We start from the raw sequence: 13,129 nt of genomic DNA on the forward strand, positions 1-13,129 counted from the left end.
TTGGCGGATATCCATGGTGATATCTCTTCGGAGGAAGGCGTGTCATCTCTCCCAATTACTAAGCGCCCCTTTGTCCTCTGTCTATGCTCAGCCAGCCAGCGATACTCATGGCGGCTGCACCAGTCAAACAGCGCTCGGGAACGAGGGCTCAGCTCCCTCCCTGCTACTACGAAGGATACCTGGAAAAACGGGGACCGAAAGAAAAGGTAGGTGCAGCCATACCGCCAATGTCGGTGCATTGCATTGCATGCTGTGTGAGTGGCTGCATAGTGTCGCCCAAATAGCGCGCGCCGGGCGGGGGCGAATTCCTTGGAAATCCCAGTCTGCGAAAGCTGTCAACTTCCTTATTGTGTGCGAATGGGCGAGTCTTGAAAAAGCTGGCAGTGATTTTCATCTACCGGTACACTTGCTTATTGCGCACGATTACTAGCAGACGACTGGAGTGCGAGTTAATTAAGCGCGTATACTAAACGTCCTCCTATTAACCTCGGGTTAGAGTGGCCACTGAATTTAAAAGGATAACACTACAGGCATTTCCCGGTGAATGTAGCCTAGTCAAGACATTATTTGTCATTATGTCAGTAACACAAATGATTCAATGTATTGGCCTATTCAACCAAAAAGGAAGGCTCGGGCTGGCACAGTGATTTTTGACAACTGTAAATGTTTGACAGCTGCTGGTACTATGGCCATGCCTATCGCCGAGTGGTAGTGCCGCTGTGCTATGGAGTATGGGAGAGGAGAGAAGTATGGGGTTGTGTCAGTGGTCAGCCCAGCTGAGCTGTGTGGGTTGTGGTGCTGCATGATAATGACACTGCCTGGGCACAGCTGGGAGGGAGGTGATGGGGGAATGTGGAACAAAGAGACACACACAGACCAGATATTTGGGCTGGGGTTCAGGTGCACTCTGTTGAAGGGAGGATCACATGGCCACAGATTGACAACAGCTGTGGTGCAGATTCATCCCCTGAGACCTGGGATCACTATTGGGCCAAAGTGTGTGTGAGGGAGATAAACTGTGTGGGAATATATGTAATACAATTGATGTTATAACCATGATAAATGTTGAAATTTTCAATGTGAAAAAAAATATATGAAACTGCTCTAATTCCCTCTGTGTAACTGTCTGTATGTGTTACCAGATCTCTCGGCGGCTGTGGACCTGTCTGTGTGGGAACACCCTCTTCTTCTTTAATAATGCCAAGGACACTCACGTAAATGCTCTGTGTGTGTGTGTGTGTGCATTAAACACTTTGTAAATCTTCAGGGATGAGTTATTGTATATGTTAATTTGTCTATCTGTGTATCTGTTGCAGTATGTGGAGAAGATGGATCTCAGTGGCTTTGTCTCACTCAAAGACGACTGCAGCCGAGACAGAAACCTGGAGGCAGCTAGACTCATACTGCGCATGAAGGATGGCGAGACAAAACTCACAGTAATAAAACCCACAGACACACACCCCCACACACACAGCCAGCCAGAGAGAAACAACCTCTTCTCTGTTCTCCTCTTATCCAGGTTGCCAATCTAGAGGCTCGAGAGCTATGGAAGGGCTTCCTCCAATCTGTCGTAGATGTAAGTATCATACACCCTACATCACAGTATAATCCTGTCTGATTGGTGGTTGATCCCTGAACTGTCAGTAACCCCGTGTGTGATTGGTTGTTGTAGCTGAGTGTGCCTAGCTGTCTGACGTTGCTGCCGGGGCAGGTGCAGATGCTGAGAGAGGTGGTGGACCGAGAAAGGAACAGACGCAGAGCAGCACGCACCCCCACCCGCGCTCCCCCCTCACCCCTATCAGTACCTCTACTAGGGGAGATCCCATCGTGAGTCACACACACTGCTGACAATGAAGTGAGTGCAGGTGTGTTACACTTAGGTGTGTGTATGAAACTGCGGTATATGTTTTTGTGTGTCTATAGGTGTTTCCGGCCTGTGTCGAGGACTGAGGCAGAAGTTCTGTTAGAGAGACATCCAGACTGTGGCAACATGCTACTGAGGCCCGGCAGAGACGGATCTTCGTTGGCTGTCACCACCCGCCAGGACCTCAACGGGTAACGGCCACTCAGCATAGATATACACACAAAGATCTGCAAGCATTTTCTTGATTGATTTGATCCATCAATTGCGTTCTCTCTCTCTCCTCTTTCTCTTCTCTCTCTCAGGTCAGTGTTCAGACACTATCGTGTGACTCAGAGAGAGCAGGGAGGATATGTGATAGACGTTGAGAACCCAGTAAGTCCAACACACACACATAAACACATACTACATTGTTGTCTTGCCTCATATCTTGCTATTCCATGGGTCCTAACTCTGTGTTTTCCCTCTCTAGATTCCCTGTGCTACGCTTCATGATGTCATCGATGCGCTGGTGGAGAAGACAGCAGGAACCCTTCAGCCCTTTCTTCTGGAGGAACCTTATGAGGAGAACATCAGTGAGACACACACGGGCACACTTTAATCCTCAACATATTTCCACTTACACTGTGTTGATTGAAATCCTAAGAGATACAGTATCTGAGGTTCTGTCCAACGTTCATGTAGTTAATTGATGTTTTGTATTTGTCGCCTTCAGCGTTTGTTTCGTCCAATGAAGAGAATGGAGAGAGAATATTACACTGTGCCCCTTCCAGCCCACTACCCAAAGCCCCCGCCCTACCCCCCAAACAAGGTACCCAGAAATCCTACACCACACACACACACACACACACACACTAACACATACTAACCACTCTGTTTGTCCTGGTGTAGAGCGATGGAAACCCCTACCCAGGTCTCCCGCTCCCGACCGCCGTATTCTGTCAGCTGTGACATCACCAGTACCGTCATCACCCAGCAGCCCAATGAGACGGCTTGTTCTCTCCCCCTCCCCCCTCCTCGCACAAAGTGAGTGGCATGTGTCCTGATCAATGTATCCACTCATTCCCACACGCACTCTCATACTACAGAGGTCTCACTCCTCTCTCCCTAGGCCTCACAGAGGAGCTCAAAATGAAACTGGAGAAGAGACGGACCAGTCAGGATTGACTTCCAGTAATTTCTCAGCCAACTAGCGGTCAAAACTCTTCCACCACCAGCAGCAGCAGCTTTCTTCTCTTCCTGTGCCTTCTGATTGGTGGACTACAGAATAGGCGGTCCTCATGGATCACAGTCCTACAGTACCTTTCAAAGTGTTTCCCACCATGTTTGGGTAACGCATCTTATCCACCTGAGTTGTGTTCAGCAGCCTAAAATTGCAGCCTCAAAACAGTTTTCAAGAAGGGATAACCAGTGGGGTTGAGCATTAGATGAGCACACAAATACAAAGGACCAACCAATGACTGAGCCTGTTACTCCATTGTTCCGATTGAGCCAACGTGTCTGTTGTCCTGCTGCTGATGTAACTGACGCCACACTGGAGACTAGAAAGAGTGACACCAAAAGCTTGAGAAACCAGACTAGAGAGAGAGACTAGAGCGGTAGTCACCAACCCTGGTCCCAGAGTGCTACTGGGTGTGTGTGCAGGCTTTTGTTCAAACCCAACACTAACACCTGGATCAACGAATTAAAGTTTTGATAAATTAAATAATGTGTGTTATTGCTGGGCTGGAACAAAAGCATGCACACCTTGAACCTGTACATCACTGCAGAACCTTCGAGGTCCTGGGTTAATGACTACTGGATTAGAGATAAACATGTCTAGTTGTTTTTGTGCATCTAGAATGCCAATGCTCTAATCTATTGTATTATGTTGGTGCAATGATGGTATGGTGCTCCACTTGACTAAACCTTCTACTGTGTGTGTGTCGTTGCTACAACTCACGTAAAACCTTATTTTCTAGTGTGTGTGTGTGTGTGTGTGTGCGTGCGCGCTAGGCCTAGGCTACTGTTAGCCGACTATACTCAACTAAACGATTCACGATGGAGTTGAGCGGCAACTAGTGTAGGCGGACTGGAGCTCCAACATCACGAAAATGTAGTTTTTTTCAATCAAAAACAATTGATTTTAGCACCCAAGGAATAGCTGTAATTACACAGAACAATGTGGTGTGTAATTGCGGGCTATTCTTTGGGTGCTGAAATCAGTAGATCTGGATAAAAACGTAATTTTATGTGATGTCGGAGCTCCAGTCTGCCTAAACTAGTCACCACTCAACTCCATTTTAAATCATGGAGTTGAGTTTAATCGGCTAGGCTACTGTGTGATGCTATGACCTACTGGTGCTAGGACACTTTTTACTCCTCAAAGGTTCTTTGTCCTGTTGCAACAAATAACAAAGTATGAAAGTATTTTAATTTAGGCTTACTGTACACCATTGATTGCATTTGCTCCTCTTGTTCTTTGGTGTTGTGGGCTGGTACACAAGCACAATCCAGTGGAACTCAAACCCTGTGATCATTGGCTGATTTGTTCAGAGGGAGTGCATCCTCTATTGGACTCTCAGAACTACACTGTACATTGTCTTGTACAATTCTCTCTATGTCCTGGGTGTTGGTCAGTGTTGTTTAAGAAAAACATCAGTGGTATTTATAAGATGTCCTATTCAAGGATATTAAATAAATGGTTTGCATGAAACAAGAATACTTATTTGGTATTTTATTAGGATCCCAATTTAGCTGTTGCAAAAGCAGCAGCTACTCTTCCTGTGGTCCACACAACATGAAACATGACAATACAGAACATTAATAGACAAGAACAGCTCAAGGACAGAACTACATTAAAAAAAACATTTAAGCACATGTAGCCTACATTTCAATGCATACACACAAAATATGTAGGTCAAATAGGGGAGAGGTGTTGCTTTTTCTGTTTTTTGAAACCAGGTTTGCTGTTTATTTAAGCAATATAAGATGGAACGGAGTTCCATGCAATAATGTCTCTATAATACTGTACGCTTTCTTTAATTTGTTCTGGATTTGGGGACTGAAAGACCCCTGGTGGCATGTCTGTTGGGGTAAGTGTGTGTGTCAGAGCTGTGTGTAAGTTGACAATGCAAACAATTTGGGATAATAATGTTTCTTATAAAAAGAAGTGATGCAGTCAGTCTCTCCTCAACCTTGAGCCAAGAGAGACTGGCATGCATATTATTTATATCAGCCCTCTTATTACAATGAAGAGCAAGACATGCCGCCTTGTTCTGGGCCAGCTGCAGCTTAACTAGGTCTTTCCTTGCAGCACTGGACCACACGACTGAACAATAATCAAGATTAGACAAAACTAGAGCCTGCAGGACTTGCTTTGTGGGGTGTGGTGTCAAAAACCAGAGCATCTCTTTAATACGAACAGACCTCTCCCCATCTTTACAACCATTGAATCTTATGTTTTGACCATGACAGTTTACAATCTAAGGTAACGGCAAGTAAATTTAGTCTCTCAACTTGTTCAACATCCACACCATTCATTACCAGATTCAGCTGAGGTCTAGAGCTTAGGGAATGATTTGTACCAAATACAATGCTCTTAGTTTTACAGATGTTCAGGACCAGTTTATTACTGGCCACCCATTCCAAACAGACTTCAACTCTTTAAGAGTTTCAGTGACTTCATTAGCTGTGGTTGCTGATGTGTATACGGTTAAATCATCAGCATACATGGACACGTATGTTTTGTTTAATACCAGTGGCAGGTCATTGGTAAAAAAAAAGAAAACAGTAGTTTGTGTTTCGTTACACCAACAGAATCGGCTCTTGCAGCCTTTACTCTGCTCTCATCGGAGCCTTGCACACCAGCAGGTGGAAGCAAAGTGCAAATTTGAATGAGAGCAATATCCTCTTCAGCATAGCTTCCATAATTGTTTCAAAAATGTTTTGTAACATTTTGCTCATTGTCTTTATTTTGTTAGTCAGTCTCAGTCAGACATCATATAAAAAAACTGCAAACATTTCTCTCCACCCTATGGAGAAAAAAAAAATTAATCGCAGGAAATTAGCTGTAAAATAGCTCAATTTCCTCTCTGCCCCATGGCAAAATGAGTAGAATTGCAGCAAATTTGCTTTAAAAAAACGATAACATTTTCTCTACACCCCTTGGCAAAATGTGTAGAATTGCACTAAATTAACTCTAAAACGTTGAAAAAAAAAGATATATCTCAGCTGTCAAGAGGGAGGCCACTAAAACGTTTCGCTCGCAATGTGGTGGTGGTGAGGGGGCAGGGGTATGGATGTAGGTACGCAGACCAGCGAGCAACTGTGGCCCCTCATGAGTTCGTTTTTTTTTGGCCCATCCCTGCTGTAAAATACTATACTACACATCGTAGTATACCTTGATCGTACAGTGCTTACTATATAATATTGTAGTCTACTGTAGAACAGTGTTTCTTAATCCTGGTCCTGGGGACTCAAAAGGATGCACATTTGCGTTTTTGCCCTACCACTAAACAGCTGATTCAAATGATCAACTCATCATCAAGCTTCGATGAATCGAATCAGGTTTGTAGTGCTAAAGCAAAAACTAAAATGTGCAATGCTTTGGGTCCCCAGGACCATGAATAAGAATATGCTGCTGTAGAATTCTATACTCCACACTGTAGTATCCCTTGATCGTGTGTGGTACTTACTATAGAATTTTGCAGTATACTGTAGAATACTATACTACACGCTGTAGTATCCCTCAATCGTAATATATATATATACAGGTAACTGCCTAAATAAGGAAACACTTGAGTAATTGAGGGATACAAAGTATGTTGAAAGCAGGTGCGGTTCCTGAGTTAATTAAGCAATTTAACATCCCAATTGCCCATTATTTTGGCTACCATGGTTAGAAGAAGAGATCTCAGTGACTTTGAAAGAGGGGTTTTAAAAGGGGGATAGGGGGTTTAAAGTGTGTGTGTGTGTGTGTGTGTGTGTGTGTGTTAGTCACCAGATCTCAACCCAATTGAACTCTTCTGGGAGATTCCAGTGCGGCGTCTGAGGCATTGTTTTCCACCACCATCAACAAAACACCAATTGATAGAATTGATTGTGTAAGAAGGGTGTCACATGCCTCCAATATAGTTCCAGACGCTTCTAGAATCTATGCCAACGTGCATTGAAGCTGTTCTGGTGGCTCATGGTGGCCCAATGCCCTATTAAAACACTTTATGTTGGTTTTTCCTTTATTTTGGCAGTTACAGTGCCTTGCGAAAGTATTCGGCCCCCTTGAACTTTGCGACCTTTTGCCACATTTCAGGCTTCAAACATAAAGATATAAAACTGTATTCTTTGTGAAGAATCAACAACAAGTGGGACACAATCATGAAGTGGAACGACATTTATTGGATATTACAAACTTTTTTAACAAATCAAAAACTGAAAAATTGGGCGTGCAAAATTATTCAGCCCCTTTACTTTCAGTGCAGCAAACTCTCTCCAGAAGTTCAGTGAGGATCTCTGAATGATCCAATGTTGACCTAAATGACTAATAAATAAATACAATCCACCTGTGTGTAATCAAGTCTCCGTATAAATGCACCTGCACTGTGATAGTCTCAGAGGTCCGTTAAAAGCGCAGAGAGCATCATGAAGAACAAGGAACACACCAGGCAGGTCCGAGATACTGTTGTGAAGAAGTTTAAAGCCGGATTTGGATACAAAAAGATTTCCCAAGCTTTAAACATCCCAAGGAGCACTGTGCAAGCGATAATATTGAAATGGAAGGAGTATCAGTCCACTGCAAATCTCACAAGACCTGGCCGTCCCTCTAAACTTTCAGCTCATACAAGGAGAAGACTGATCAGAGATGCAGCCAAGAGGCCCATGATCACTCTGGATGAACTGCAGAGATCTACAGCTGAGGTGGGAGACTCTGTCCATAGGACAACAATCAGTCGTATATTGCACAAATCTGGCCTTTATGGAAGAGTGGCAAGAAGAAAGCCATTTCTTAAAGATATCCATAAAAAGTGTTGTTTAAAGTTTGCCACAAGCCACCTGGGAGACACACCAAACATGTGGAAGAAGGTGCTCTGGTCAGATGAAACCAAAATTGAACTTTTTGGCAACAATGCAAAACGTTATGTTTGGCGTAAAAGCAACACAACTGAACACACCATCCCCACTGTCAAACATGGTGGTGGCAGCATCATGGTTTGGGCCTGCTTTTCTTCAGCAGGGACAGGGAAGATGGTTAAAATTGATGGGAAGATGGATGGAGCCAAATACAGGACCATTCTGGAAGAAAACCTGATGGAGTCTGCAAAAGACCTGAGACTGGGACGGAGATTTGTCTTCCAACAAGACAATGATCCAAAACATAAAGCAAAATCTACAATAGAATGGTTCAAAAATAAACATATCCAGGTGTTAGAATGGCCAAGTCAAAGTCCAGACCTGAATCCAATCGAGAATCTGTGGAAAGAACTGAAAACTGCTGTTCACAAATGCTCTCCATCCAACCTCACTGAGCTCGAGCTGTTTTGCAAGGAGGAATGGGAAAAAATGTCAGTCTCTCGATGTGCAAAACTGATAGAGACATACCCCAAGCGACTTACAGCTGTAATCGCAGCAAAAGGTGGCGCTACAAAGTATTAACTTAAGGGGGCTGAATAATTTTGCACGCCCAATTTTTCAGTTTTTGATTTGTTAAAAAAGTTTGAAATATCCAATAAATGTCGTTCCAATTCATGATTGTGCCCCACTTGTTGTTGATTCTTCACAAAAAAATACAGTTTTATATATGTATATTATATTATTATATATATTCATTTATGTTTGAAGCCTGAAATGTGGCAAAAGGTCGCAAAGTTCAAGGGGGCCGAATACTTTCGCAAGGCACTGTACCCCCAAGACATACTAACCTCCACTGTTAATGTTAATTTTTTTAAATATACACTAAAGCTCAGTATTTAAATGATTTACTTCATACAGTCATTATTGCTCATGGTTATCAAGGGTGTCAATAATATCGGACCTATTGTACCAGTCAAAATTCTGCACACAACTACTCAATCCAGGGTTTTCTTTATTTTGACTTTTCTACATTGTAGAATAATAGTGAAGACATCAAAATTATGAAATAACACATATGGAATCATATAGTAACCAAAAAAAGTGTTAAACAAATCCAAATATATTTTGGCATTCTCTCAACCAGCTTCATGAGGTAATGCATTTCAATTAACAGGTGTGCCTTGTTAAAAGTTAATTTTCATGCGTTTGAGCCAGTTGTCTTGTGACAAGGTAGGGGTGGTATACAGAAGATAGTCCTATTTGGTAAAATACCAAGTCCATATTATGGCAAGAACTGCTCAAATAAGCAAAACCATCATTACTTTAAGACATGAAGGTCATCAATCTGGGAAATATCAAGAACCTTGAACATTTCTTCAAGTGCAATTGCAAAAAACATCAAGCGCTATGATGAAACTGGCTCTCATGAGGACCACCACAGGAAAGGAAGACCCAGAGTTACCTCTGCTGCAGAGGATAAATTCATTAGAGTTACCAGCCTCAGGAATTGCATCCCAAATAAATGCTTCACAGAGTTCAAGTAACAGAGATATCTCAACATCAACTGTTCAGAGGAGACTGCATGAATCAGGCATTCATGGTCAAAATGTTGCAAAGAAACCACTACTGAAGGACATCAATATAAAGAAGAGACTTGCTTGGGCCAAGAAACATAAGCAATAGAATTTAGACCAGTGGAAATCTGTCCCTTTGCCTTTTGAGTCCAAATTTGAGATTTTTGGTTCCAACCGCCATGTCTTTGTGAGACGCAGAGTAGGTGAAAGGATGATCTCTGTGGAGGAGGAGGTGTGATGGAGGTGTGATGGTGTACGGGTGCTTTGCTGGTGACACTGATGGTGTGGGGGTGCTTTGCTGGTGACACTGTCTGTGATTTACTTAGAATTCAAGGCACACTTAACCAGCATGGCTACCACAGCATTCTGCAGCGATACGCCATCCCATCTGGTTTGCGCTTAGTGTGACTATCATTTGTTTTTCAACAGAGATATGACCCAACACACCTCCAGGCTGTGTAAGGGCTATTTGAACAAGAAGGAGAGTGATGGAGGGCTGCATAAGATGACCTGGCCTCCACAATCACCCGACCTCAACCAAATTGAGATGTTTTGGGATGAGTTGGACCGCAGAGTGAAGGAAAAGCAGCCATTGCCAACAAGTGCTCAGCATATGTGGAAACTCCTTCAAGACTGTTGGAAAAGCATTCCAGGTGACGCTGGTTGAGAGAATGCCAAGTGTGCAAATCTATCATCAAGGCAAAGGGTGGCTACTTTGAAGAATTTAAAATCATGTGTTTGTTTAACACTTTTTTGCTTACTACATGATTCCATATGCCCAGACTCTAAAAACCTTTTTTCTGCAGCATTGAAGGTCCCCAAGATCACAGTGGCATTCATCATTCTGAAATGGAAGAAGTTTGGAACCACCTAGACTCTTCTTAGATGTTCCAAGATTCTTCCGATGGCATTGAGGAGTACACCACATCACCACATCAGTCACTGGCTTCATCAATAAGTGCATGGGTGACGTTGTCCCCACAGTGACTGTACGTACATACCAGAAGCCATGGATTACAGGCATCATTCGCACTGCACTAAAGGGTAGAGCTGCCGCTTTCAAGGAGCGGGACTCTAACCCGGAAGCTTATAAGAAATCCCACTATGCCCTCCGACGAACCATCAGGCAAGGGTCAATACAGGACTAAGATCGAATCGTACTACACCCGCATCGATGCTCGTCGGATGTGGCAGGGCTTGCATACAATTCTCGACTACAAAGGGAAGCACAGCCGAGAGCTGCCCAGTGACACGAGCCTACCAGACAAGCTAAATAACTTCTATGCTCACTTCGAGACAAGAAAAACTGAAACAAGCATTAGAGCATCAGCTTTTCCGGACGACTGTGTGATCACGCTCTCTCTCTGCAGCAAGACCTTTAAACAGGTCAACATTCACAAGGTCGCATGGCCAGACGGATTACCAGGACGTGTACTCTGAGTATACGCTGACACACTGATATTTTCAACCTCTCCCTGTCTGAGTCTGTTATACCTACATGTTTCAAGCAGACCGCAGTGTGGTGCCTGAACAACAACCTTTCCTCAATGTGAGCAAGACGAGTTGATCGTGGACTACAGGAAAAGGTAGGCCGAACAGGCCCCCAATAACATCAACAGGGCTGCAGTGGAGCGGATCAAGAGTTTCAAGTTCCTTGGTGTCCACATCACCAACGATCTATCATGGTCCAAACGCAACTGCTCGGCATCTGACTGTACAGAGGGTAGTGCGTACGGCCCAGTACATCACTGGGGCCAAGCTTCCTGCAATCCAGGATCTATATAATATGCGTGTCAGAGGAAAGCCCATAAAATTGTCAGAGACTCCAGTCACCCAAGTCATAGACAGTTTTCTCTGCTACTGCACGTCAAGCGGTACTGGAGCACCAAGTCTAGAACCAAAAGGCTCCTCAACAGCTTCTACCCTCAAGCCATAAGACTGCTGAACAATTAATCAAATGGCCACCAGACTATTTACATTGACCCCCCCCATCCGTTTGGTTTGAACACTGCTGCTACTCACTGTTTATTATCTATGCATAGTCACTCCACCCCTACATACATGTACAAATTACCTCTAACCTGTACTCCCGCACACTGACCCCTGAACACTGACTGGTACCCCCTGTATAAAGCCTCCACACAGACTTGGTACTGGTACCCCCTGTATATAGCCTCGTTATTGTTATGTTATTGTGTTACTTTTTATTATTTTTTACTTTAGTTTATTTGGTAAATATTTTCTTAACTCTTCTTGAACTGCACTGTTGGTTAAGGGCTTGTAAGTAAGCATTTCACGTTAAGGTCTACACTTGTATTCGCCGCATGTGACAAATAAAGTTTGATTTGATTTTGATTTGATATTCTACTGTATTTTAGTTTATGCCGCTCTGACACTGCTCGTTCAAATATTTATTGATTCTTAATTCCATTCCTTTACTTTAAATGTGTGTGTATTATTGTAAAATTGTTTGATATTACTGCACTGTTGGAGCTAGAAACACAAGCATTTCACTACAACATCTGCTAAACATGTGTATGTGACCAATAAAATCTGATTTGTGTGTTAGTGTATCTATGTGTGTGTGTACGCGCGCGCATGTGAGAGTTTCTCTTTAACGTCTCTTTAATGCACTGTGCTGTTGTGTTCAAGGGACCTCTCTGTGGTGTGTGCATACAGCGTGTTGGACATCGGTAACCGTGGAACTGTCCTTTGTGAAGTTGGTGATGTACAGCTGTGACATCCCCACCCCCAGACTTGGAGCTGTGAGTCAGATAGATATCCTCTCTCTTTTCTCTTGTTTTTTATTAAACTTTATTCTCTCCCCACCCCCATTTTGAGAAATGGAAACAGAACCCGGGAACTAAAGTGATCTCTTGTGTTCTGGAACAGAACCGTTATTTTCAAATCTTGAGAACTTTTTGTACCAAAAATATTCCTCATGTCCACATAATGTCCTCCTAATTCTATAATTCGGTGAAATTATATTGCTAGTAATAACCTAAACACATTCCAGTTCACGTCATGTCATGATGTTCAGCTTTTCAAGCCAAGCCCCCTCCATGTTCACCCCTCTCTCTCCCCACCTGTGAAATTTCTGTTGCATCTCATCGCGTTCCATAGCAAGCTTCTCTAGCTGTGCTAATAGGTTGAGTAAATGAATGATCTATTCTGTAAAAACTATGTTGATTTCACAGGTTACAAAAATTACAAAAAGGAACTATATAGGTTTGAACTGGTTCAGAACTTTATTTTTTGATCAGACAGGAACAAAGAAAATATGGGTCCTGTTCAGAATGATTGGAAAATCATTTTGGTTCCAACTAAATGGATCACATTTTGAGTGTTTTCAGCACTCACTGTGACGGAACAGTATGCAAAGGATGAAAGTTAAGTTTTCATTGGGAAAATCATTTTAATTAGAACAGATAGGTGTTCTGTTACCAAATAATGACATTAACATATTTTCTAATCAATCAAATGTATTCATAAAGCCCTTTTTACATCAGCAGATGTCACAAAGTGCTTATACAGAAACCCAGCCTAAAACCCCAAATAGAAAGCACGCTACTGTGTGCTTGTTTCTTGAAAGGCTTATTACATTGTGTAATTGCCCATTGTTGATATGCTGTAAGTGTGTGAATGA

The 13,129-nt window shown here is 42.9% G+C and overlaps 1 protein-coding gene across 1 annotated transcript; it reads left to right on the forward strand.

Annotated features, from left to right (window-relative positions):
• Positions 1-83: 83 nt before the first annotated feature.
• LOC139377412 (signal transducing adaptor family member 2a) lies at positions 84-3,847 on the forward strand. Its single transcript, XM_071120439.1, has 11 exons — positions 84-206; positions 1,143-1,214; positions 1,317-1,436; positions 1,520-1,576; positions 1,673-1,827; positions 1,924-2,055; positions 2,167-2,236; positions 2,334-2,436; positions 2,577-2,672; positions 2,753-2,887; positions 2,973-3,847. Exons 1-11 carry the CDS (start codon positions 84-86, stop codon positions 3,026-3,028), a joined length of 1,119 nt encoding a protein of 372 aa, XP_070976540.1. The 3' UTR covers positions 3,029-3,847.
• The last annotated feature ends 9,282 nt before the right edge of the window (positions 3,848-13,129 follow it).

The sequence above is a fragment of the Oncorhynchus clarkii genome, chromosome 20 (assembly GCF_045791955.1).
Source record: "Oncorhynchus clarkii lewisi isolate Uvic-CL-2024 chromosome 20, UVic_Ocla_1.0, whole genome shotgun sequence".
In the NCBI taxonomy this organism is placed as follows: domain Eukaryota; kingdom Metazoa; phylum Chordata; class Actinopteri; order Salmoniformes; family Salmonidae; genus Oncorhynchus; species Oncorhynchus clarkii.

Excerpts from the sequence above, each read along its gene's own strand:
- LOC139377412 (XM_071120439.1), top strand. The coding sequence starts at position 84 with ATGCTCAGCCAGCCAGCGATACTCATGGCGGCTGCACCAGTCAAACAG. Across the intron at positions 1,828-1,923 it reads CTACTAGGGGAGATCCCATC|GTGTTTCCGGCCTGTGTCGA; the intron begins GTGAGTCACACA and ends GTGTGTCTATAG. Across the intron at positions 2,673-2,752 it reads CGCCCTACCCCCCAAACAAG|AGCGATGGAAACCCCTACCC; the intron begins GTACCCAGAAAT and ends GTCCTGGTGTAG.